The sequence below is a fragment of the Rhinopithecus bieti genome, unplaced genomic scaffold, assembly GCF_001698545.2.
Source record: "Rhinopithecus bieti isolate Rb0 unplaced genomic scaffold, ASM169854v2 scaffold_22745, whole genome shotgun sequence".
NCBI lineage: Eukaryota > Metazoa > Chordata > Mammalia > Primates > Cercopithecidae > Rhinopithecus > Rhinopithecus bieti.
In genome coordinates, this window is record NW_016810815.1 from 361,299 (window position 1) to 388,066 (window position 26,768).

Genomic DNA, 26,768 nt, shown 5'->3' on the forward strand with positions numbered 1-26,768 from the left:
TCGCCCGGCTAGTTTTTTGTATTTTTAAGTAGAGACAGGGTTTCACCGTATTAGCCAGGATGGTCTCGATCTCCTGACCTCGTGATCTGCCCGTCTCGGCCTCCCAAAGTGCTGGGATTACAGGCTTGAGCCACCGCGCCCGGCCCTCGGCTTCCTTTTTTTTAAAAAAAATATGAAGCTTCTGTATTTGAGGAGGAGGTCCAATATTCGACCTCCCCTCCCCATTTTGCAGATGGGAAGGCTGAGGTCTTTCTTAGCCAGAGAACCTGGGCCCAGCTTAACAAAATTAATGATGACAGCGATTAACAATTAACATTGTTTACTATTCATGCATCCCTTTAAGCAATATTGCTTTTTTTCAACCTCTTCTTCTTGGGTTCAAGTGATTCTCCTGCCTCAGCCTCCCAAGTAACCGGGATTACAAGCGTTCGCTGCCACGTCCGGCTAATTTTGCTTTAAGCAATATTTCTTGAGCTCCTGCAGGCACTGTGTTGGGGACTGGGTCTCAATGGTGAATTAGACAAAGTCAACACTTTCATAAGGGCATCAGATAAGTCAGCAATTAAATATAAAGTGGCCATTTCAGGCAGAAATTGCAAAAATTGAAAATAAAGTAGGATTGGGAACACAGAGTGAAGCAACGAGGGACTATTCGAGGTGGGGAGGTCAGGGAAGGCTTCTCCAAAGAGGTGACATTAAGCAAAGCCCTGAATAAAGAGGGAGGAGGGACAAGCTTCATGAAGCCCTTGGGGAAGAGCATTCCTGGCAGAGGGAACAGCAAGAGCCAAGGCCCTGTGGCCGGAACAAGTTGCCAAGGAGGGTGGGGCAGAGGCAGAATAAGGGACAGGAGGTGCAAGGGAGACAGGCTGGAGGGTTGGCGGGGTGGCTATCAGGTACCAGCAGGCCACACAGGGCCTTGTGGGTTAGGGAACAGATGAGCCAGGTTTTGCCTGTTTTTCTGGCATAATCATGGTACCCTCTTACTTTTGCAAAGGAAGAAAAGTTCTGGTTTGGATGATAAATTGTACGGCCACAGAGAGGAGTTTAGATTTTGTTCTTCTAGAAATGGGAGCCGCTGAAAGGTTGAGGATGGTGTGTGTACCATGATCTGCTTAGGTTGTAAGCTTGGGCGCCTTCTGGTCTTGGGGCAGAAGCTGACTGTGGGTGAGAGTGGACACGGAGCCTGAGGGAAGGCTCCTCTGCTCCACCGGAGACACGAGGGTGGCCCCACTGTGGGGACGGGGTGGACAGGCGGAGAAGATTTTGACGGTGGAGCGGCAGGATTTCCTGGTGGACTGGGTGTGGAGCTGAATGGAAGAGAAGGAGCACAAAAGGACCACATGGTTTTTGGCCAAAGTGGCAGGAAAGAGGAAACTGACATCAGCCGAGCCGGGGAAGATGGGGAGGGGGCGGGGAGGAGCCACGGTTCTGCTTTGGATACAACAAGTTGGAGATAGCCTTCAGATATCCAGGGGGAGGCGTCCTGGAGGTAGTTGGGTTTCCAAGTCTGGGGATGGAGGGGCAGGTCCAGGCTGCCTGAGGGTAGGAGTAGTGTTTAAGGCAGTGCAGTGGGGGGAGTGGTTCATGGTGGCCCTCAGGAGGAAGGAAGGAAAAATAGCCACCTCTGGCCTCTGGCCTCTCCAGGCTCTCCACCCTGCGGGCGGAATCAATTCCGTAGCCCTCTAGCACCGGCAGTGGCTCCGCAGTGTGCTTGGCAGTGGCCGTGACTAGGTCACTCTACCCTAGGAAGTGAGCGCAGGGTAGGAGCACAGGGGCTGATCCCCAGCCTGGGGCCCTCCAGGGTTCAGAGTCAGGGATGATGGGGGTGGGGTGGGAGGAGGGGGTGGGGAAGGCAGAGAGAAGAAGAAAACCAGGGAAGCATAGTGTCCGTAGTCCAGTGAAGACAGTGGTTTGGGAAGCAGGCTCCATAATAAGCAGGTAACGTTCATTAAGCCCTGAGTCCTCCAGTCAAAATCATTAGGCAGAGACTGTCATTATTCCTGATTTACAGATACGAAATGCAGGCTCAGAGAGGTGAAGGGACTTGCCTAGGGGTGCACAGCTGGAAAGTGGAGGAGCCAGGCCAGCTGATAAGTGCCCCCTCCTGCCTTCAGGGTGAGACTGTTGGGGTCCCAAGGGCCAGGTGCTGGCCCCAGGCAGGCAGGCAAGAGACTGGCAGCTGGGGAGCCACTTGCCTGGCTGGGCTGGGGTGCTCACTTGTCTTCTCTCCTTCCAGGGCTGCTGGAGAGCTGGAGGCTGGCGGCGACTATGTGAAGGTAGGAGGGGCTGGGCCAGGAGTTGGTCAGAGGACACTGAAGGTCTCAGAGCCTGTTCCATTATGGGTGGGCAGAGCCCTTCCTCAAGCCTTGTTAGGAGCCAGACCTCACTGTGTATTCCCAGGAGGGGAGGTTCTCAGAGTCGAGGCAGCATTTGGATCCAGTTTCATTCTCAGCACCTTCTTCCTACACCAGCCATTATTCTCTCCTGGCCCCAAGCTCAGGGCATCCCAATATTTGATATCATCTGACCCCACCCACTTGCCAGCTGGACGGGTCCCCAACAGTGTCTCTGTGTAAAGGTTGCAGCCTTCCAATCCCACCCAATCTTTGTGCACCTACTGTGTGCTGGCTCTGGGAGCAGGGAGCAGGAGAGGATGACTCAGTTCTTTATCACAGATAATGGGCATGCTCAGATTTATCCAAAGCTTAATTTATCCTGGGCACTGAGAACACTGAAATGCAGTTTTGGCAGAGCACGGTGGATCATGCTTGTAATCCTAGCACTTTGGGAGGCCAAAGCGGGTGGATCACCTGAGGTCAGAAGCTCAGGACCAGTCTGGCCAACATGGTGAAACCCCTTCTCTACTAAAAATACAAAAAATTAGCCAAATATGGTGGTGCGTGCCTGTAATCCCAGCTACTCAGGAAACTGAGGCAGGAGAATTGCTTGAACCCAGGAGGCAGAGGTTGTAGTAAGCTGACTACTGCACTCCAGCCTGGGGAAAAAAAAAAAAGAAAATGCAGTTTTGAAATAACAATGATAGTAATAATCATAATCATAAATAACATATTGAGTGCCTATTGTGTGCAGACCCTGTGCTGGCTGCTAGACACTGGAGGAGAGGCATTCTTTACATGAGAGATCTTTGATTTTCTCCCTCATCGCTGGGTAGGGAGAGCCTTCTTGTGCCCATTTACGAACGGGAAACTTGAGGTCCAGAGAAGTGCAGTGACTTGCCCTGAGTCACATTACTTTTTTTTTCATTTTTTTTATACTGTAAGTTCTGGGGTAACATGTTCATGTGCAGAACATGCAGGTTTGTTACATAGGTATACACGTGCCATGGTGGTTGGCTGCACCCATCAACCCATGATCTACATTAGGTATTTTTCCTAATGCTCTCCCTCCCCTAGCCCCCTACCCCGCATACTTTTAATGGTGAAAACCACAATTACTTCTGCACCAACCTGATATTATGAGGAAGAACTGGGATTACACCCCGAGTTTGATGCCAGGACTATAGCCAAAGCCCTTGGCCTTCTGCCCCCAGGAGCCCCCACCCTGAGCAAGGCCCTGTGCCGAGTACTGAGAATAGGCAGAGGGCAAGGAGCACCAGGCCCTGAATTCAAACGGCTCCTGGTCCAGGTGGGACCCACGGAAGAATCATACAGTGCTTTGCGCTTGTTTTTTGCAATCCGTCAGATCCAACTTTTATTTTTATTATTATTTTTTAAGAGATGGGATCTCTCTCTGTCTCTCACTGCAGCCTATGCTCCTGGGCTCAAGCAATCCTCCCACCTTAGCCTCCTAAGTCCCTGGGATTACATGTGTGTGCCACTGCTAATTTAAAGAGATGGAGTCTCACTCTGTCACCCAGGCTGGAGCACAGTGGCGCGATCTCGGCTCACTGCAAGCTCTACCTCCCAGGTTCACACCATTCTCCTGCCTCAGCCTCCTGAGTAGCTGGGACTACAGGTGCCCGCCACCACACCCAGGTAATTTTTTGTATTTTTAGTAGAGACGGAGTTTCACCATGTTAGCCAGGATGGTCTCAATCTCCTGACCTCATGATCTGCCTGCCTTGGCCTCCCAAAGTGCTGGCCTCCCAAAGTGCTGGGACAGGCGTGAGCCAGCGCGCCCAGCCAAAAAAATAAAAATTTGTTTTAAAGATGAGGTCTCACTATGTTGTCCAGGCTGGTCTCAAATGCCTGGCCTCAAATGATCCTCCTGCCTCGGTCTCCCAAAGCGCTGGGAATACAAGCATGAGTGACCACGCCTAGCAGATCCAAATTTTAGTCCCGTTAAAGCATGATGGGCCAGGCGCAGTGGCTCAGGCTAGGCACAGTGGCTCATGCCTGTAATCCCAGCACTTTGGGAGGCCGAGGCGGGCAGATCACCTGAGGTCAGCAGTTTGAGACCAGGCTGGCCAACATAGCGAAATCCCATCTCTACTAGAAATACAAAAATTAGCCAGACGTGGTGGCACATGCCTGTAATCCCAGCTACCGGGCAGGCTGAGGCAGGAGACTTCCTTGAACCCAGGAGGCAGAGGTTGCAGTGAGTCGAGATAGCACCACTGTACTCTAGCCTGGGCGACCGAGCAAGACTCAATCTCAAAAACGAAAAAAAAAAAAAAAAAAAAACATGACGTAGGCTGATATAAAAAACCCCACAAAACTAAAAAACAAATTTTAGTCTGAGATCTGCCACTTACTTGCCACTGGCTTTGGGTGTGGCATCGCCTCCCTGAGCCTGTGTTTGACTATGTGAAATGGTAACAAGGGTGCCTCCAACCCAGGGTTGCTATGGCTTCAGTGAGCCCATGGCCATGAGTGGGGGACCCGGGCCTGGAACAGCGTGGGCTGGCCTAGCTCCTCACCACAGGGACATTTCATCACCCTGAGATGCTACCTGCATAACTCTATGTAAGTGACTAGTAATGGAGCAGCGTGGGAAGTCCTCAGATTGCTGCCCCCTCACCATCACCAGAAGCTGTGGGAGCTCCAGAGGTGGGGGATGACTTTCAGATGGGGAGCTGGGGAGCTGGAGATCAAGGAAAGCTTTCTGGAGGAGGAGGCATTGGAGCCAGGCCATTGCAGTTGACTGGGAACATTCACTGAGATCTCTCCATGAGTGAAATGCTAGAAAGGAGACAAAGTTAAGCAGAGATGGGTAGGAGAGTTGTCCTGGCAGAGGCAGGAGTATGGACAAAGTCAGAAAGTAAACTGCGTGAGCCCAGAAACAGAGTCTAGGGTAGGAACAAGTCGAGCAGAAGTTCCAGAACCCTTATGCCACTGTGGGAGGGAGGACCTGGGGAAAACTAACACCAAAGGCAATGGGTGGAATGCAGGGGCCATATTTCAGCATCCTGCAGACCCCAGCTGCCTGGTAAGGTGGTCAGATCCCTGTGAAGAATGTTAGCTTTATGTTTTTTCCTATAGTTTATTTTTAGGGGTTAAAAATGTAGGGTTTTTTGTTTTGTTTTGTTTTAAACACTGTAAAATAAGTAATATCTGCTCAGTAGAACTGATGAAACAGTCTCCCAAAGGACAAAGTCAAAGGAATGTTAATTTTAGTTTCAAGACTCAGATGAGGTTCTGGGCGCAGTGGCTCATGCCTGTAATCCCAGCAATTGGGAGGCCAAGGTGGGAGCATCATTTAAGGCCAGGAGTTCAAGACTAGCCTGGGCAACATAGCAAGATCCTGTCTCTACAAAAAATACATAAAAATTAGCTGGGAAGGCCAGGTGCGGTGGCTCACACCTGTAATCCCAGCACTTTGGGGGACTTGGGCCTTGGAATTGGGAGGCCAAGGCCGGTGAATCATCACTTGAGGCCACGAGTTTGAGACCAGCCTGGCCAAGATAGTGAAACCCCGCTACTAAAAATACAAAAAATTGAACGGGCGCGGTGGCTCACGCCTGTAATCCCAGCACTTTAGGAGGCCGAGGTGGGCAGATCATGAGGTCAGGAGATCGAGACCATCCTGGCTAACACGGTAAAACCCCATCTCTACTTAAAAAAGATACAAAAAAGTTATCCAGGCATGGTGGTGCACTACTGTAATCCCAGCTACTCAGGAGAATGAGGCAGGAGAATTGCTTGAATCTGGGAATTGGAGGTTGCAGTGACCTGAGATCTTGCCACTGCACTCCAGTCTGGGCAATGGAGTGAGACTCCATCTCAAAATAATAATAATAGTGGCCGGGCGTGGTGGCTCACGCCTGTAATCCCAGCACTTTGGGAGGCCAAGGCGGGCAGATCACAAGGTGAGGAGATCGAGACCATCCTGGTGAACACGGTGAAACCCCATCTCTACTAAAAATACAAAAAAATTAGCCCAGTGTGGTGGCGGGCACCTGTAGTCCCAGCTTCTCGGGAGGCTGAGGCAGGAGAATGGCGTGAACCCGGGAGGCGACGGAGCTTGCAGTGAGCGGAGATCGTGCCACTGCACTCCAGCCTGAGAGAGCGAGACTCTGTCTCAAAAAAAAAAAAAAATAATAATAGTAATCTGGGTATGGTGGTGCATGCCTATAATCCCAGCTACTAGGAACTACTTGGGTGGCTGAGGCATGAGAATCACTTGAACCCAGGAGGCAGAGGCTGCAGTGAGCAGAGATTGAGCCACTGCACTCCAACCTGGGTGACAGAGTGAGACTGTGTCTTGAAAAAAAAGAAAATTAGCTGAGTGTGGTGGTGCGTGCCTGTAGTCCCAGCTACTTGGGAGGCTGAGGCAAGAGAATTACTTGATCCCAGGAGGTCAATGCTGTGATTACGCCACTGTGCTCCAGCCTGGCCTACAGAGGGATACTCTGTCTCTTTAAAAAAAAAAAAAAAAAAGTCAAATGAGGGTTAAAAGGAATCAATAGTTGGGTTCCAAAAGCCCCCTCTTAGGCTGGGCGTGGTGGCTCATGCCTGTAATCCCAGCACTTTGGGAGGCCGAGGCAGGCGGATCACTTGAGGTCAAGAGTTCAAGACCAGCCTGGCCAACATGGTGAAACCCCATCTCTACAAAAAAAAAAAAAAAAAAAGTTAGCCAAGCATGGTGGCACACACCTGTAATCCCAGCTACTCGGGAAGCTGAGGCAGGATAATTGCTTGAGCCTGGGCAGCCGAAATTGCAGTGAGCCGAGATCACTCCATTTCACTCCAGCCTGGGCAACAAGAACAAAACTCTGTTTCAAAAAATCAAAACCAAAAGCCCCCTCCTACCTTGAGATACTCATCTTTGAGGAGTCAGCTTCCAGAACTTCAGAGTTCTCAAACTGTTTTGTGTATCCTTTGATTCTAAGGAAAGGATTCTTAAATTCCAAGACCATAAAACTCCAGGCTGCTTGCCCAGAGCTTCAGATGTATTTACAGAAAACAAACAAACAACTGAGGCTCAGAGAGGTGGACTCACCCACCTGCAGTCACACAGTCTATCAGAAGGATTTAGACCTGAAGCCTGACTGATGGGAAATCAGCAATGGCTCCCTTTGCATTGAAGAGTATGTGGTTCTGGGACAAAAAGTCCAGTTTCTTTTTCTTTTTGAGACAGAGTCTTGCTCCATCACCTGGGCTGGAGTGCAGTGGTACAATCTCATCTCACTGCAACGTCTACCTCCTGGGTTCAAGCGATTCTCATGCCTCAGCCTCCTGAGTAGCTGGGATTACAGGCATGTGCCACCACACCCGGCTAATTTTTTTGTGTTTTTAGTAGAGAATTTCACCATGCTGGCCAGACTGGTCTCGAACTCCTGGCCTCAAGTGATCCACTTGCCCTAGCCTCCCAGGGTGCTGGGATTACAGGCGTGAGCTACCATGCTGGGCCAAAGAGTCCAGTTTCTAAGACAGGAAGCTTGAAAATAATAGCGTGCAGGCAGCTTACATGCACCAGCTCAGCAAAGCTCACAAGAGTTCTGTGAGGTCAGCGCAGGCTTTAGCTGCGTTTGACAGGTGCATTTTCCACAAGTAAGTCGGAGATCCCAGGGAAGGGGCTGGTGGGAGTGGGCGCACCAGTAGTTAGGGGACAGTTGAACCCAGGCTGCCCCTCTAACCACTGGGCTTTACTGGCTCTCTGCACCCCCAGTCTTATCAGTGAACATCCGCGATTCCCAGCAGTCTCTGATTCCAAACCAGGGGTGAGAAATCCTGGACTCTGGGAGATTTCCTGAGGCCACAAAGAATTTGGTCGAGCACATACAGGGATTTTTCCAGTTTTAGATATGATTTAATTCAAAGTCTCTGCCCGCTCCCGGTCTGTTAGAGGTGCGGCGAGTGGGGGAGGCAGGAACCTCCCGTCGCTGGTCCATGGGTCCCCACCCGATCCTGCTGCCCCGGGTAATACCCTCCTTGGCAGGTCCTCCGCTCCGCGCCCGCAGCTCCAGGCAGCTCGAGCGCGCGGGACTGGAGGGCGGGGGACGAGGGGCTGGGAGCGGGGGGCGGGCAGAGGGAGGAACAATGGCCCCCTCCCCTCCCCTGACCGGCTGGAGGGTGGGGTCTCCCCGCCCCGCCTCCCCGCTCCTCCCCCGACAAGGCGATGAGGTAATCGCGCCGCTGAGAGGCACGCGCAGCCGGTGCCCAGCCGGTTGGTCCCTGCGCCCCCTGCCCCGCCGGCCACCGCCCCCCCACACCGTCCGGCCCTCGGCAGCCCGGCCCCACCATGGACCGAGCGGTGCAGCCTGTGAGCGCCCGTCGCAGCCGCCTGCCTGCTTCTACCGCGGCTCCTTCGTGCAGGTGCAGTGTGAGGGGCGGCTCGGCCCCCGCATGCGCGCGGGTTGGGACCCCGGCCGGCTCCGCCCGGAGCCCCTAGAGCCAGCCCGGGAGCTGCAGTCCCGCGGCGCCCGCCGACAGGGCGGGCCGGCGCGGGCCGGTCAGGGAGAGGGGCGGGGTCGCCCCAGCCTCACCTCTGGGCGCCCAGGCGCTCCGCGGGGTGAGGGTTCGGCGGCCACTCCTGGGACTCCGGGCTACGGTGGATGCCGGTCCGTTTCAGCCTTCTCCGCAGGAGGGAGAGAGCTGGGGCAGGGGGGACCGGGAGATGGGGTCCCCGGCATCCTGCCGGTCCTCCGCCTGGCACGCTGGCCCTTGCGGCTGACCTGGGCACCCTGGCTCCCCATTGTACCGGGGGCGCTGGGCTGGGATCTGAAGGCTGAGTGAGGAGCAGGAAATGCGGGGGATGCTTCGGGTGCCAGGGTTGGGGCCAGAGCGCCCGCCACCCTCCCGCCCTCTAGGTGTGCTTGGACATGCCTGGGGCGCAGGTCTCTCCCAGCCCAGCTGGCCGGGCAGTGCAGGACTGCGCCGCGGCGGTGAGAGGGTTAAACGGAAGGGGGTGGAGGGGAGGACCCGGACCCCGCCTCTCTGCGGAGCATCCTTTGGGGATGGCTTTGCTTCGGGTTGAGACGCCGAGGTGAGCTGGAGGGGATGCTGGGCTCGGGCTGGCGGGAAGGGATTAAGACCCTGTCCGGGGGTCTCCGCGCTCCTGCTCCCCGAGCCCCCTGGGAGATGCCAGGCGCGTCGGCTCTTCGCTCCCCCAGGCTCACACACGCTCGCGGAGCCCGCCTGAAGGACGGCCCCGCCGGCTGCGGAGCGGAGCATCCCCGCACCGGCCAATCAGGCGCCTGCAGGCCAGGAGGCGGTGAGATCATCTCTGGCCAATAGCAGAGCGCCGAGCGCAGGGATGCTGCATTCGCACTCCAGCACCCCCAACTCTAGGGAGCTGGGGGCCCCCAGGTCGATGTGAGATCAAGGCACAGGGACCCTAGGATTCCTCACCCTCAGGTGTGTGGGAGGACCAAGTTGGTCCCCCCAAACTCTCCATGACCAGTGATTAAGCTGGAAAAGGGGAGCCCAGTCTCCCAGCCCCCTTTAACGGATGAGTCTTCTCAGGCCCAGAGAGGGGAAGTGACTGGCTCAAGGTCACACAGTGGCAGCCTTGGGGCGGGTTCTTCAACATCCAGCCTCCTCCCTCCTTTGCCCGTGTCCCTCGGGCTCCCGCTGAAACTGGGGGAAGGTCTCAATTGCATGCCCTTTGTCAAGGAGGACGCCAGTAGGCTGAGGTCTTGGGTCCCTTTTTCCCTGTGACGCCCACTCTTCCCTTCCCAGGGTTTGGTGTGATATGAGGAAAGAGGACTAGGCTGGTGTGAGCACCGCAGAGTGAGAGGGGGAGAGAACAGGGACCCCCAGAAGTAGGGGACCCCTTGGAGAAGTGTAGGTGTCTGAGAAGGCCCGGATCCTAGCTCAGCCCTGGGCCTCTCTGCCCTTCGGGAGTGTCGGTTTCTACCACGGCTGGAGGATGTGCAGAATTCCCACCCCCAGGCCTTTCTCCTGAGCACCTGTGCAAACCACCCACTCCCACCATCTGTCCCCAGAGTCCTGCAGGTTCCTCAAGGTCCAAATTTTCATGGGCCCACCACCAAGCTACTTCTGCCCCAGCTTTGCCCACTCAGCGTGTCCCATCATCCTTCTAGGATCTGGGCCGGGAGTCCTCTCTGACCCCTCCGCCCTGCTCCCCTGCATGAATCAATGGCCATCTAAACTCCCCTTCCCCCACTCCTCCCCACACCTTATCTGCCCTGCCACTGCCTAGAAAACCCTAGGCTGCTCTCCCCAAGTGGTCTAAACCTGCCCCAACACTTCCAAACCCTTCCATGGCTGTGCTGTGGCCTTCGGGTAATCCCCAGCTCACTAAGACACCTGCCACACCTGCCCCTGCCCCCACAGACCCTTGGAAGCTTCTCATTCATCTCCCCTTCCTCCCCTTGGCTCTGCCCCTAGGGCCCTGAATTTGCTGCTCTCTGTCCAGAAGCTCTTCCCTGCCCACCTGTCCACCTGCCCTCTCCACCCTGGTGCTTTTGCTTGGCTCACCCAGTCCTTCTTCAGACCTCAGCAGAAATGTCACCTTTTCTGGGAAGTGATCCCTGACTCTGCCCCCTGACTAGTTTGGTGGTGCACCATCTCTGTGCATCTCAGGACATTTGGGAAACCTGGAATTGATTGTCAGTGTTTGCAAGGCCTCCCCCAGGGCAGGGGCCACCTTGGATCCTCACCCCTGGGACAGGACCAGGATAAGGACTTAGTCAATGTTGAATGGAGTCAGAGATTCTAGATATCTCTGACACTGGGAATCATGGTGTCTTGGGAGCAATGCAGATTGGGGTAAACCCAGGCAGTATGGGAGCAGAGGGGTAAGGGATGTAGTCATAGAATTAGGAGGCAAAATCTGTGGATGGTCTGAGGAGGTAGGGAGCGAACCAGAGGACCCTTGGACTCTGGGGAGCGAGGGACCCCAGGGAGAGACTCACCTGGGATGAAGGCCCTTTACTGCCCTCCCTCATCAACCTTGCCTTCTGGCCAGTGCTGGGGTCTGTCTGTCTTGGAGTAGCCATCTTTGGGGCCTGGAGTTGGGGGAAGGAGAGGAAGAACCGTCCCATGTCCTTGCAGTGATGAGGATGTCTGTGTGCTAGTAGTACTCTGGAGTGCTGTCTCTTTTCATCCTCACAGTGAGGTAAGGCAGGTTCTGTCACTGTACCCATTTTAATGAGGAAGAAATTGAGGCCCAGAGAGCTCACATGGCACAGCCAGGATTGGACTGGGCTCTGGTGGGCGTACACCTGGCATTAGGGGCTTCCCTTCCTCTGCCCTTAGGGCCTCTGAGATCCATCAACCTCCAACTTCAGGCCACAGTGATCAGGAAACCAGGAGTTTCTGGGCCAGGTGGGAGGGTGGAGTACTGGGCATTATCTCCTTCGGTGGCCTTGGGCTTCCCTGCTGGGCCATGGCCTCCTCATCTGGTGAGGATTGCTGGGGATTTCAAGGGAGAAATGGCTTTGGAAATTGTAAGGGGCAATGCAGATGTCTGTGTGGGGTCCCCGTGTCCCTGTTTATGGTCTCTTCCCCACCCTTGCATTGTAGAATACGCCATCCCAGAATGTATCCTTGTCCAACCAGCTCTGTGGTTTTGCTCATAGCTTTTCCTGCAGTTACCTGCTGCCTTACCTCCAAGATTCACCTGTAGAAATCCCCCTCCAACACTTCAAGATCAGTTTGGTGCCGTTGGTGCATAATGAGTGTTTTCTTACTGCCATCTCCTCCAGGAAGGCTTCCCAGACCCCTCTGCCTTGCCCAGGCTTAATCCTGCTTGTAGAAGCCACCTGGCTCTTTGCTGCTGTCCAGCGCTGTGGTGCTGACCGCCCTCTACTCAGAGGCTCCCATTGCTTTTGCCTCTCCTCAGCCTAGGCACTGCCTTGAGGGCCGGGCTTGGTTTATGTGTCACCGCATCCACCCCTGGCATATAGCACAGGGCCTGGAATGCAGTTGGCATTGTTTGGTTGAAGGAATTGAGATTTCTTTACTCTTTCTGGGACCCAAGATAAAGGACCTTTCTGGCACCTGTGCCTTAGTGTTCCCAGAGTCCCAGGATAGGAGGAGTTCATCCATGGTAGAATGAAGCTGGGAGGGAAGGAAGAAGGGGGCTTTAAGTTGGATGCCAACTCTTGCTGTCTCCTACCCAGTTCTCCAAGGAGAAGTACATCCTGGACTCATCGCCAGAGAAACTCCACAAGGAATTGGAGGAGGAGCTCAAACTCAGTAGCACGGATCTCCGCAGCCATGCCTGGTACCATGGCCGCATCCCCCGAGAGGTGAGCAGGCCCCTAGCTGGGACTTCAACCCGGGACCCTCCCACCCACTGCCTTGGGCAGCCCCAGCCCTGGTTGCAGCCACCTGGGAGGCTCTGTCCTACTGCTTGGTGGGTTCAATCAGAATGGACTGGGATGAGGTCTAGCTCTGCCTTTTACTGACTGTGACCTTGAAGAAGTTGCTTCACCTCCCCGAGCCTCGGTATCTACTGCAAAGGGTTCTTGTGAAAATTAAATGAAATAATGCAGCTAAAATGTTTAACATGATGCTTGACACCATGAATGTTGGCCTTTGTTCTTATTATTGTTACTGTTATTGTCTGGTCTATATATCTGCCTTTTGTATAGTGAGTACCAATCTGTATATCTGCCTTTTGCTTAGTGAGTACCAATCTTTGGGCTACTTAGTTTTGGCAAAGTTGAGTTTCTTGGCTGAGGTGACTTTATAAGCCACAGACTTAAGTTTATAGATCATTTGTTCCTTCTTTCATTCATGCTATAATCTTTGTCAAACACCAACTTTGCCAGAACCTGTGCTAAGCACCAAGGCGCAGAGATAGAAGAGGTGGTGGCTTCTTTTGATGGCTAATGGCCCAGGGTGGGGGGCTGAAAGTCAGAGCCTAGCGGAAGAAGCACAATAATAGAGTGCCTAGTATGAATATGGGCAAGTCCTGAGGAGGGGACACTGAGGATGGAGGCCTTTGTGAGATAGTTAGGAGTTCATCAGGTGGGGCCAGGTGTGATGGCTCACGCCTGTAATCTCAGCACTTTAGGAGGCTGAGGCAGGCAGATCACCTGAGGTCAGGAGTTTGAGACCAGCCTGGCCCACATGGTGAAACCTTGTCTCTACTAAAAATATGAAAATTAGCCAGGTGTGGTGGCACGCACCTGTAAGCCAGCTACTCAGGAGGCTGAGGCAGGAGAATCACTTGAACCTGGGAGGCGGAGGTTGCAGTGAGTGGAGATTGTGCCACCACACTCCAGCTTGGGTGACAGAGTGAGACTCCATCTCAATAACAATAATAAGGCCGAGCATGGTGGCTCACGCCTGTAATCCCAGCACTTTGGGAGGCTGAGGCGGGCGGATCACAAGGTCAGGAGATCGAGACCATCCTGGCTAACACAGTGAAACCCCATCTCTACTAAAAATACAAAAAATCAGCTGGGCGTGGTGGTGGACACCTGTAGTCCCAGCTACTCGGGAGGCTGAGGCAGGAGAATAGCATGAACCCAGGAGGCGGAGCTTGCAGTGAGCTGAGATCGCACCACTGCACTCCAGCCTTGGCAACACAGCGAGACTCCGTCTCAAAAAATAATAATAATAATAATGATAATAATAAATAAAAATAAATAAATAATAAATAAACATCTGAAGTTCATCAGATGGACAAGGCAGGAATGGTGTTCCAGGACAAAAAAGCAGCTTGAGGGTGCAAGGGCCAGAGGCATGCCAGAGCACCGGGTGGTTGGAAGAATGAGGATTAGGAATTCACTCTGCCTAACCGGAACCCTGAGAAGGGATGGGTCTGAGACCTGGGTCTCAGATCAGCCATTCTCACTCCTCCAGACCCTGGGCCTCTGTGCCTTCCATTCCAAGGTGTTAGGTTCTCCCATTCCTGAGCCTCTGTGCTGTAGATCCAGGGCAGACCCACGGCCTCTGCCTGAGGTGCCCCCTCTGAACCTGGGTCATTGCATCCCCGCTCTCAGATGTCAGATGTGTCTCTGTTCACTGGGTCCTCTATACCCTGGATCTGGGCTTGCTGTCCCCCCTAATCCTGAGTTGCTCTGTCCCCCAGATCCTGGGTCTGACCCTCTTCTGGCCCTGTCCTACTCCAGCCTAACCATGCCTTCTGCAGGTCTCGGAGACCTTGGTACAACGCAACGGCGACTTCCTCATCCGGGACTCACTCACCAGCCTGGGTGACTATGTGCTCACGTGCCGCTGGCGCAACCAGGCCTTGCACTTCAAGATCAACAAGGTGGTGGTGAAGGCAGGCGAGAGCTACACACACATCCAGTACCTGTTTGAGCAGGAGAGCTTCGACCATGTGCCTGCCCTTGTGCGCTATCATGTGGGCAGCCGCAAGGCTGTGTCAGAGCAGAGTGGTGCCATCATCTACTGCCCGGTGAACCGCACCTTCCCACTGCGCTACCTCGAGGCCAGCTATGGCCTGGGACAGGGGAGTAGCAAGCCCGCCAGCCCTGTCAGCCCCTCAGGCCCCAAGGGCAGCCACATGAAGCGGCGCAGCGTCACCATGACCGACGGGCTCACTGCCGACAAGGTCACCCGCAGCGATGGCTGCCCCACCAGGTCAGCCAGGGCCCCATTTGTCAAATGGGGATGTGGGTAATGAGAGGGCTAGTGAGAAAGGGAAGGTCCAGGCACACTGAAATGGGATGAAATTACCCTCCTGGAGCCTCTGTGTGCAGGGAGGAATGGGAGGAAGGTTGGGCCATACTGTGTGGATGTACAGAATGAAGGACTTGCAGGGAGTCAGACCCAAGTGGCAGTCCCAGCTCTGCCACTTGCTGGCCATATGCCCTTGACCCTGTCACCTCTCCTTTATTATCTCCATGTTCCTACCTATAAAGGCTTTCATTCAAGCAGCCCTCCCTATGCCAGGGGAGCCCTGAGTCCTGAACCAGAGAGGGGCCTGGTCCCTGCCACCTGATGCCACCCCTCCATCCTACACAGCTAGGCCAAGGTGGGCATCCGAGCAGAGGGCTTTACAGCATGGAAATCACTGCACAGGGAATGGGATGTTCTCAGCAAATTTTAATTACACCTGGTTGTCTCTGGGGCTAAAACCAGGCCCTGGATGCCAGGAAAAGCCACAGCAGCTGCTGGTTCCTGAGATCCTACTAAGTGTTAAGTGCTGTACGTGGCCAATCTCATCAACACCCACTTCCTCCTGGGAGGTGGGTCCTGCCCATACACCCAATTTGTAGATGAGGACATAGGCTTTAAGGGGGGAAGCTGCTTGCTAGAGAGTGGTAGGATCAAGATTCGAACCCAGGTCTATAGAATCTGAAGTCTGTGCCCCAGGTTTCTGTGGCTTCCCTGGCTATTTGCAGAGATCGTCTGTCCTGTGCCACCTGCACTTGGATAGGCCCTTGAGGCCCTATCTCCCTGGGGCTGGGTTGGGTGCTCCCAGTCAAGGAATTGATGAATGGATACCCTGTGGGCAGCAGCCACTTGGCCTGTGGTTTGGAGCCAGTAAACATAATGGTGCCAGGATCCACAGACCATGTGTGCCTGAGGCATCCCGAGCATAGTTGGGAGCAGTGAGGAGAGGTCAGGATGGTGGGCCTACTTCCTAAGGCTCCCCACTCTTCCTGCTAGCCCCTTTCCCCAGACCGCTCTCCAGGTCGGAGGAAAGATTCTGCTTATCAAGCTAAGGGCACTAGTGAGGAGCCGTGTCTGCCCAGAGAATGGTTGTAGTCGACTAATTTGCACAAAGGCACCTTGTGGGGTGTTGAATTCTGGCCTGTACCCCCTTTCCCATCACCTCCTCCTCGGGAAAGGAGAGGAACAGAGGAGCGTGAGAAGTGTTGGCTCAGCTGGGTGTCCCCAAGCCTCATCCTCAGGCTGTTCTAAGCTTCGTGGGAGGGGAAGCTGGGTAGGAATGGAGGAGAGCAGGGTCATGTGGAGGATACCGACTAGGAACTGGGCTGATGGCCAAGCACGGTGGCTCGTGCCTGTAATCCCAGCACTTTGGGAGGATGAGGTGGGCAGATCACCTGAGATCAGAAGTTCAAGACAAGCCTGTCCAACATGGTGAAACCCCATCTCTACTAAAAATACAAAAAATTAGCCAGGCTTGGTGGCGGGCACCTGTAATCCCAGCTACTTGGAGGCTGAAGCAGGAGAATGTCTTGAATCCGGGAGGTGGGTTCAGCAGTTGCAGTGAGCTGAAATCACGCCATGGCACTCCAGCCTGGGCGACAGAGTGAGACTCCATCTCCAAAAAAAAAAGGAAGAAACCAGGCGTGCTCGCCACCAGGGTTCCTAGCTCTGCTCCTGACTCCCTATGTCCCCTCCCTCCTCTGGGCTTCAGGTTTTTTTGTACCTGTCAGTCGGGAGGTTGGATTTGATAATCTCTAAGCCTTCTCTGCCTCTGAAGTTCAAGGTGAAGAGGTGGGGGGTCCCAGAGGCAGGCTGAGGCCCCTGACCTCTGGGCTCCCTGCCCATGATGGTGTCTGCTCCACAGTACGTCGCTGCCCCGCCCTCGGGACTCCATCCGCAGCTGTGCCCTCAGCATGGACCAGATCCCGGACCTGCACTCACCCATGTCGTCCATCTCCGAGAGCCCTAGCTCCCCTGCCTACAGCACTGGTATGGCCAGCAGAGGGGGTGGACCAGCAGGTGGAGGGAATCTGTTGTTGAAGACTTCTGTAACCTATGTGTGGTTATGTGTGTTTTCGCCTCTTTTCTGAGGCAAGACCTTTACTAAGAGCAGTAATTGACACTGGAAACCTGCTAGAACTGTTGATATCAACATATAAGATGTACCCATGGATTGTTTATTTAGCAACTATTTATTTATTTATTTTCGAGGCAGTTTTGCTCCTGTTGCCCAAGCTGGAGTGCAGTGGTGGGATCTTGGCTTACTGCAACCTCCGTCTCCTGGGTTTGAGTGATTCTCCTGCCTCAGTCTCCCAAGTAGCTGGGATTACAGGTGTCCACCACCACGGCTGGCTAATTTTTCTATTTTTAGTAGAGACGGTGTTTCACCATGTTGGCCAGAGTGGTCTCGAACTCCTGACCTCAGGTGATCCACATGCCTCGGCTTCCCACAGTGCTGGGATTACAGGCGTGTGCCACCATGCCCGGCTAATTTTTATGTTTTTAGTAGAGACAGGGTTTCACCATGTTGGCCAGGCTGGTCTCGAACTCCTGACCTCAGGTGATCCGCCCACCTTGGCCTCCCAAAATGCTGGGATTACAGTCATGAGCCACTACGCCCGGCCTCTATTTTTCTTAATAGACTTTATTTTTTAGAGCAGTTTTAGGTTCACAGCAAAATTAAGTGGAAAGTACAGAACACTGTGCTTTCTTATAAATACGAAGAAAGTTTCTATGTTAGAAACATTCCAATAGGTCATTTCTGGAAAAAAATGAAAAGAATGTTTTCAACAGGCCATATTGTCCACGTGGCAGGCCAAGTGTCATGAGAAGGGGCTGTCTCAGGAGGAACTTTTGCCTAGGGTGGCATTCCATTGAAGTCTTGCTGTCTTTATCAGTTGTCACAAATCCTTCCCTAAATACAGAGCCACCAACTTTGTCATAACTGCAAACTTAATTTCAAAGCAATACTCCTGAGTATAAAACCTAAAATTCCTTGCCAGAATGACTTATTGGACAATTTCTAAGCAATCTGGTATAGTAAAGCAGCCCAGATGTCAAGACTTAAATCCCGGCTGTACTGCTTGCTGGCTCGGTGACCTTGGGCAGGTCAGTGCACCTCTCTGAGCTTCACTTTTCTCATCTGTAGAATAAGGATTATAAAAGTACTTACTTCATAGGACATTGAAAGGGTTAAATAGACTGAGGTACAAAGAAGGGTCTTGCAGGCACTAAGAGCTCAGTAAATATCGTCTTTGAGGTTTGATGATGGTTTTACCGTGGTTATGTCTCCAGCATGTCGCCAGCTCCTGGGCACACAATGTATAGCAACAAATCATTATTGCTAATTCAGGCCGGGCGCGGTGGCACACATCTGTAATCCCAGCTACTCTGGAGGCTGAGGCACAAGGATTGCTTGAACCTGGGAGGCGGGGGTTGCAACGAGCTGAGACCATGCCATTGCACTCCAGCCTAGGCAACAGAGTGAGACTGACTCAAAAAAAAAAAAAAAAAAAATTAGCTGGGCATTGTGGCACATGACTGTAATCCCAGTTATTCGGGAGGCTGAGGGTTAAGAATTGAAGAATTGCTTAAACCCAGGAGGTGGAGGTTGCAGTGAGCCTAGATGGCGCCACTGCACTTCAGCCTGGGCAACAGAACGAGACACTGACTCAAAAAAAAAAAAAGGAAATAATTATTGCTAATTCGCTGAGAAACAATCGCATGTGGCACCAGAAACTCCAGCAGGTACTCAGCTTCCCTGGATCACTGAAGCTCCTCCAAGCAGTGGGTCCCCAAGGCTGCAGCAGCCTCAGGGTGGGGCCATGCAAACTCCTGGGTCCTGGTGATTTCAGAGCATCACCTGGGCTGGTCCGCTTGCCAGAGTCAGCTGGCCCTGGTCTCTGGTGATGCAGGGAGGTGGGGACATCACCTCTGTACTCCCTACAAGGAGTGAGGGTGCCTGCTCTTTGGGAAGGGGTGCGGGAATCTCACTTTGGTGGGGAGCTGCTATAACGGGGCCTCTCTCTCTTTCTGCAGTAACCCGTGTCCATGCCGCCCCTGCAGCCCCTTCTACCACAGCACTGCCTGCCTCCCCTGTCACCCGCCGTTCCAGTGAGCCCCAGCTGTGTCCCGGAAGTGCCCCAAAGACCCATGGGGAGTCAGACAAGGGCCCCCACACCAGCCCCTCCCACACCCTCTGCAAGACCTCCCCGTCACCATCACTCAGCAGCTACAGTGACCCGGACTCTGGCCACTACTGCCAGCTCCAGCCTCCCGTGCGTGGCAGCCGAGAGTGGGCAGCAGTTGAGGCCTCCAGCCGGCAGGCCGGGAGCTATGGGGAGAGGCTAAAGGAACTGTCAGAAAATGGGGCCCCCGAGGAGGACTGCGGCAAGACCTTCACAGTCCCTATCGTGGAAGTCACTTCTTCCTTCAACCCGGCCACCTTCCAGTCACTACTGATCCCCAGGGATAACCGACCGCTGGAGGTGGGCCTTCTGCGCAAGGTCAAGGAGCTGCTGGCAGAGGTGGATGCCCGGACGCTGGCCCGGCATGTCACCAAGGTGGACTGCCTGGTAGGTGTTGGCTGTGCACTGGGGTGGAGGGAGCATCTCTGTTCTATGGGGCAGGGCAGTGAGAAACTGGCTTCCAGATTCCCCAAGTACAACAGGTGGGCCTGGATTCTAGCTCCATGGCTGTCGTTTGCCTGCTCTGTGACTCTGGGCTGGTCATTTAGCCTCACTGGTCCTCCAGTTTCTCCTTTAAAAAGCACATAAGGCTGGGGGTGGTTGCTCATGCCTGAATCCCAGCACTTCAGGAGGCCAAGGCGGGCGGATCACCTGAGGTGAGGAGTTCAAGACCAGCCCGGCCAACATGGGAAACCCCATCTCTACTAAAAATACAAAAATTAGCTAGGTGTCGTCGTGGGCACCTGTAATCCCAGCTACTTGGAAGGCTGAGGCAGGAGAATCACTTGAACCTGGGAGGTGGAGGTTGCAGTGAGCCGAGATCGCACCAGTGCACTCCAGCCTGGGCAACAGAACGACACTATTCAAACACACACACACACACACACACACACACACACACACACACACACACACACACACACATATAAGATATCCTTGCTTCCTCCAGATGTCAGTTTGGCTACAACTGGGCAGACCTGAAACCCAGTGGTCTCTGGCTCCCTGAGGCACTTGGGGACACTTCTGTAGTGTGCCATAGAGCCTCTTGAGGGTTAGCCAGCTTGTCCTGGGACTAGAAAAGGCCCGACTCTCCGCCCCCACCCCCGCCCCCCCAGTGAACAAATAAGCAGAAATCATTACCTCCTCGGCCCGTAAGTTGTCAATGCCCGGGCCTTAGCTGTGTTGAATCATTGAACATCTGAAGACCCCAGTTCTCTCTGTGCCTCAGTTTCTCCTTTCTTGGGAGAAACGGATCATCGGGTTATACTGGTCTCAGAGCGCGGGAAGCAAGAGTCAAGGCAGAGATGTTGCTCCATGAAGAGTCTAGGGTGGCAGGGAGGACCCAGGTTCTAGGCCCAGTGTGTGACCTTGGGCAAGCCCATTCCCTGCCCGGGCTTCAGGGTTTTCCTCTGCAATGGACAAGTATCCGGCTCTTAACCTTAACTGAATATTTATTTATTTATTTTATTTTTATTTTTTGAGATGGAGTCTCATTCTGTCACCCAGGCTGGAGTGCAGTGGCGTGATCTCGGCTCACTGCAACCTCTGCCTCCTGGGTTCAAGCGATTCTCCTGCCCCAGCCTCCTGAGTAGCTGGACTACAGGTACACGCCACTGTACCCGGCTAATTTTTGAATTTTTGGTAGCGATGGCGTTTCGCCATGTTGGCCAGGCTGGTCACGAACTCCTGAACTCAGGCGATCTGCCCACGTCGGCCTCCCAAAGTGCTGGCATTACAGGCATGAGCCACCCCGCCCGGCTGACCTTAACTGAATATTTAATATGCCAGGCACCTCTGGGCATTTTCCTATTAATTCTCACTTCACAGATGGGGAAACTGAGGCTCGTTGAGAAAGGCAGAGTCACTTGCTCCATATCAGAGGGTTAGTGGTGGAACTGGAATTCAAACTCCGCCTTCCAACCAGGCTACCCACTTAGATAAAGCTCTCTGACTCCCAGATGGCTGGGGCCAGCCCTGACAGGATATTAATCAGCCCTCTGGGCGTCTTTGCAGGTTGCTAGGATACTGGGCGTTACCAAGGAGATGCAGACCCTAATGGGAGTCCGCTGGGGCATGGAACTGCTCACCCTCCCCCATGGCCGGCAACTACGCCTAGACCTGCTGGAAAGGTGAGACAGCGCCGGCACCCGGGGACTCTCGGGGAACCCCCGGCTACCGCACTCCCCGCTGGACAGGGCGGGTTGGCCAATCACAGCCTCAGCTCGGCTCCCAGGGCTCTGGCCACGCCTCCCATCCCATTGACCAATCGCAACCCCGATAACCCGCTCTAAGCAAGCTGATTTCCCAAAGACTGAATCCTGTATCCCCGCATTCGCCTTCCTTTCGCATCCCCTTGACCAGTCATCCCCTTGACCATCAGCCTGGCCTCGCCTTTCAGCTCGGGGTCCTCCTTGTTCATTCTTAAAACTGCTCTGCGTGGCCGGGCGCGGTGGCTCAAGCCTGTAATCCCAGCATGTTGGGAGGCTAAGGCGGGCGGATCACCTGAGGTCAGGAGTTCGAGACCAGCCTGGCCAACATGGCGAAACCCCATCTCTACTAAAAATTAGCAGGGCGTGGTGGTGCGCGTCTGTAATCCCAGCTACTCTTGAGGCTGAGGCAGGAGAATCGCTTAAGCCCAGGAAGCGGAGGTTGCAGTTAGCCGGGATCGAGCCATTGCACTCCATACTGGGCGACGAGCGAGACTCTGTCTCAAAAAACAAACAAAAACAAAAAACAAACTGCTCTGCGTGACGCATTTCCCTGTTCACCCACAGCTCTGGCCCCGCCCCTGATTTATGCTGACCAGTCAGAAGCCTGGGGCCTTGTTTTCCACGCTCTGGCCCCGCCCCCTTATCCCATTGACCCTTACAATCTCTCACGTTGGCTCCGCCCTCCGCCCCTCCCGGCCCAACCACAGGCAGCGCCCCAGGCCTGCGCCCCTCACCCCTGTCCCTGAGTCCGCCGCCTCCTACCCCGCTGCTCTGACAGGTTCCACACCATGTCCATCATGCTGGCCGTGGACATCCTGGGGTGCACTGGCTCTGCGGAGGAGCGGGCAGCACTGCTGCACAAGACCATTCAGCTGGCGGCAGAGCTGCGGGGGACTATGGGCAACATGTTCAGCTTCGCGGCGGTCATGGGTGCCCTGGACATGGCCCAGGTACTGAGAGCCGCGCAGAGCCGGCATCCGGTACACTGTCTGGAAGAGCCCTGGGGTGCCTTTGGGATGACTGTGTATGGAATCAGGAGGAGCTTTGGAGTTTCTGGGCACCATTAGTGAGAGTACCCGGGAGAACTGAGTTCTGCAAGTGCCGACCCACAGCAAGTTCTTCCCCTTCTCTGGGCCTCAGTTTCCTCGCTTGTAAAATAAAACGAATGAGGAGCATTATATGAGTTTAAAGAATAAGAATAGGCCGGCGCCGTGGCTCATACCTATAATCCCAGCACTTTGGGAGGCTGAGGCGGGCGGATCACGAGGTCAGGAGTTCAAGACCAGCCTGGCCAATATGGTGAAACCCCGTTTCTACTAAAAAGTACAAAAAATTAGCCGGGCATGGTGGTGCGCGCCTGTAATCCCAGCTGCTCAGGAGGCTAAGGCAGGGGAATCGCTTGAACCAGGGAGGCGGAGGTTTCAGTGAGCCGAGATCACGCTTCTGCACTCCACCCTGGGCAACAGAGTGAGACTCTGTCTCAAAAAAAAAAAAAAAAAAAAAGAATAAAGTGGCAACCATTTAGTGAGTATTTCTTATAGGCTAGGTGGTATACTAAGTACTTAACCAGCACTGATTCCTCAGAACCATCTCATGAAGTAGGTGCCTTCAGCGTCCACATTTTACAAATGGAGTGTTTGAGACAGCGTAGTCCTTGCCTAAGGTCACACGGTCAGAGGCTGAAAGAATTAGGACTTGAACCAGGTCTGGCTGACTTCAGAGCTGAGCCTGCCTCTCCTATGTCTAATAAATAAGAACAACGGCCAGGCGTGGTGGCTTATGCCTGTAATTCCAGCACTTTGGGAGGCTGAGGAGGGAGGGCAGATCACCTGAGGTCAGGAGTTGGAGACCCGTCTGAGCAACATGGTGACACCTGTCTCTACTAAAAATACAGAAAAATTAGCCGGATGTGGTGGTGCATGTCTGTAGTCTCAGCTACTCAGGAGGCTGAGGCAGGAGAATTGCGTGAACCCAGGAGGTGGAGGTTGCAGTGAGCCGAGATTGCGCCACTGCACTCCAGCCTGGGCGACAGAACGAGACTCCATCTCAATAAATAAATAAGAACAACAAGGTCCCAGAGGCAGTGTCCTGGATTCAACTCCCAGCTCTGCCACTTTTTTTAAGAATAACCTTGGGCAAGTCATTCCCCTCTCTTGAGTCTTAGTTCCCTAATCTGTAAAATGGGTTTTTGTGAGAGCTTCATGGTAGACATGAAAAGCAGTCATCACTGTCCCTAGTACACAAAGGATGGCCATAATAATAATAATGATCCCACATCTGGGTGTCCACTCAGCAGGGCAGCAGGGTGGCCCCTGCAGGCCCTCTGCCTGGCTGGTCTCTCACAGTTTGGCCTCCCCAGATTTCTCGACTGGAGCAGACATGGGTGACCCTGCGTCAGCGACACACGGAGGGTGCCATCCTGTACGAGAAGAAGCTCAAGCCTTTTCTCAAGAGCCTCAACGAGGGCAAAGGTACTTTCTTGTTGTGTGACCTTGGACAGGTTGCAGCCCTCCCTGGGGTCCCAGCATGGACAGTGATGAGAGCCTGGCTGAGCTCTGTGCAAGCTACTTTCCCTGAGCTCACTGTCCCTGCTGGCGGCTGTGTCAGCCTTGTTCACGTCCAGGCTCAGCCCTTGGGGCTGGGCCAGGGCTGCAGTGGGTTCAGCTGGGGGAATCCGAAAGGAAGGGTTTGTCCCAGGAGTCAGAAGCCCTTGGGGCTCTCTCCGGGACCTCAGCCAGGCCAGTTCCCCCCTGCACCTCGGCTTCCAGGACTGCAGTGGATGGTGGGCACTACAGGATCTCTAAGCGCCTGCTGCCTTTCTCCCTGCAGAAGGCCCGCCGCTGAGCAACACCACGTTTCCTCATGTGCTGCCCCTCATCACCCTGCTGGAGTGTGACTCGGCCCCACCCGAGGGCCCTGAGCCCTGGGGCAGCACGGAGCATGGCGTGGAGGTGGTGCTGGCCCACCTGGAGGCTGCCCGGACAGTGGCACACCACGGAGGCCTGTACCACACCAATGCTGAGGTCAAGCTGCAGGGTGAGTGGCGGGTGGCATCTTCGGGTGCTTGCAGGCCTGGGCCTCCCTCCACCTGCCTCACTGTTTCCCTTTCCTCCAAGGCATCCATTCACATTTCTGCACTCCTCTGTCCTGCCCTATCTCCCTGACCCCTTCCTCTCATGTCTTTTCTTTTCTTTTCTTTTCTTTTCTTTTCTTTTCTTTTCTTTTCTTTTCTTTTCTTTTTGAGATGGAGTCTTACACTGTCACCCACGCTGGAGTGCAGTGGCACAATCTCAGCTCACTGCAACCTCCACCTTCCAGGTTCAAGGGAATCTCCTGCCTCAGCCTCTCGAGTAACTGCAATTGCAGGCGTGGGCCACCATACCTGGCTAATTTTTTGTACTTTTAGTAGAGGCGGGGTTCCACCATGTTGGGCAGGCTGGTCTTGAACTCCCGACCTCAGGTGATCCGCCTGCCTCAGCCTCCCAAAGTGCTGGGATTACAGGTGTGAGCCACCGCGCCTGGCCTAAAATTTATGTATATTTCTTAGGAAATAATTTGGAACTTAACAGAAAAATATGAAAAAAGAAAAAAATCACCAAAAATCTGCAAACATATTTAACATTAGTATTTTATGGTCTAGTCATTTTTAAATTATACGCTGCAAATAACAGGACAAAGATGCTAAACTCCAGGGTCATGTTGATTCACAAACCTTGTTGGATCCCTGGCGGAGTTGAGGGGAGGTCCCTAACAGGGGGTCCCTGAAGAATGCTAGGGCTCTGGACAGGAACCCCAGCCTCTGGCCTGACCCTATGCCTCAACACTGCAGGGTTCCAGGCCCGGCCGGAGCTCCTGGAGGTGTTCAGCACGGAGTTCCAGATGCGCCTCCTCTGGGGCAGTCAGGGTGCCAGCAGCAGTCAGGCCCGGCGCTATGAGAAGTTCGACAAGGTCCTCACTGCCCTGTCCCACAAGCTGGAGCCTGCCGTCCGCTCCAGCGAGCTGTGATCCCAGGGACGTTTCCCCTCTGCAGCTGCAGACAGCGTCGGGGCAGAGGGGCACAGACCTTTCCCCAGAGCACCCCAAGGACACTGTGATCAACCCGAGAATGTTCTGGGTTCAACTCAAGCATCTCCCTTGCACCTCCAGGGTCCTGTGTGGACCCTGGGTTCCATCCCACCTGCTACACGCTCACCAGGTCTCCGTTGAGGAAGAACAGGAACGCCGGTTCCCCCACCAGCTTTTGCTGCTCCCCTTCCTGCTGGGGTTCCCTGTTTTCGAGCCATGGGAGGCAGGCTGCTCACGCCTCCTCACTCTCCGTCTGTCCCTCACCCACACCAAGGCCTCCATCTCACTGTAAATAAGTCTCTGTGTTCTGTAAATAGATGTACAGAAGCCATGTTATTTCTTTCATATAATAAACTTTTATGACTCTTTATTCTGTCTCTCGGGCTCCTGGGGTAGAAGGAAGCACCTTTTCTCAGGTAAAAGGTAGAAAACTTCATTCAACAAATGTTGTGAGTGAGTGGCCAGTATCTGGGGCCAGTGGCATGGGAGTAAGAAGAATTTACCAAGACAGTTGTAGGTAAAGAAAGGCAAATTTATTAGAGAAAGCATGAAAATGCATTGCAAGGTAGCGATGGGCAGATCAGAAGAAGAGGAGCTGACTGCAAAGAGACAAAGCCTTGCTGTGAGTTTTTATGGGATGGCATTTCTGCTGTGTGCTCAACAGGGCTTTCTGCAGTACTGATAACACCAAGGTTGCAGTGGGCTAACCTACAGGTGTCTGGTGAGAAGTTGGGCACAGGAGGGCTGTGTGACCTGAACTATCAAGAAGGTAGACATCTGGCCGGGCGCGGTGGCTCAAGCCTGTAATCCCAGCACTTTGGGAGGCCGAGGTGGGTGGATCACGAGGTCAGGAGATCGAGACCATCCTGGCTAACATGGTGAAACCTCGTCTCTACTAAAAATACAAAAAATTAGCTGGGCGTGGTGGTGGACGCCTGTAGTCCCAGCTACTTGGGAGGCTGAGGCAGGAGAATGGCATGAACCCGGGAGGTGCAGCTTACAGTGAGCCAAGATCGCATCACTGCACTCCAGCCCGGGTGACAGAGCGAGACTCTGTCTCCAAAAAAAAAAAAAAAAAAAGGCCGACTTTGAGCTTATCTGCTTTCTCTTTTTGCTTTCCCCTGGTCCCGTCAGCATGACTCATTTTCCCTAATTAGGACTTCACAACAAATACTTCTTCAGCACCTGCAACAGTCCAGATTGTGCCAGGAGCCAGGGTTACAACAAGTATGAAAACCCAGTCCTCGCGGTGGCTCAAGCCTGTAATCCCAGCACTTTGGGAGGCCGAGACGGGCGGATCACGAGGTCAGGAGATCGAGACCATCCTGGCTAACACGGTGAAA

General features: G+C 53.9%; 1 protein-coding gene across 7 annotated transcripts in view; it reads left to right on the forward strand.

The window, feature by feature from the left end:
* Positions 1–25,795, forward strand: part of SH2D3C (SH2 domain containing 3C) — a 42,137-nt gene extending 16,342 nt beyond the window's left edge. For 5 of the 7 annotated variants that reach the window (XM_017892837.1, XM_017892839.1, XM_017892836.1 and 2 more), the window contains 10 exons: positions 2,237–2,276; positions 12,491–12,619; positions 14,473–14,927; positions 16,828–16,952; positions 19,002–19,537; positions 21,164–21,279; positions 22,139–22,310; positions 23,720–23,831; positions 24,190–24,396; positions 25,190–25,795. In XM_017892837.1, coding sequence (XP_017748326.1) covers positions 2,237–2,276; positions 12,491–12,619; positions 14,473–14,927; positions 16,828–16,952; positions 19,002–19,537; positions 21,164–21,279; positions 22,139–22,310; positions 23,720–23,831; positions 24,190–24,396; positions 25,190–25,365 — 2,068 coding nt within the window. In that variant the 3' untranslated portion in view covers positions 25,366–25,795. Of the gene's footprint in view, positions 1–1,426; positions 1,761–2,236; positions 2,277–12,490; positions 12,620–14,472; positions 14,928–16,827; positions 16,953–19,001; positions 19,538–21,163; positions 21,280–22,138; positions 22,311–23,719; positions 23,832–24,189; positions 24,397–25,189 lie in introns of those variants that run through there. The other 2 variants (XM_017892842.1, XM_017892841.1) reach the window with 2 other exon arrangements.
* The last annotated feature ends 973 nt before the right edge of the window (positions 25,796–26,768 follow it).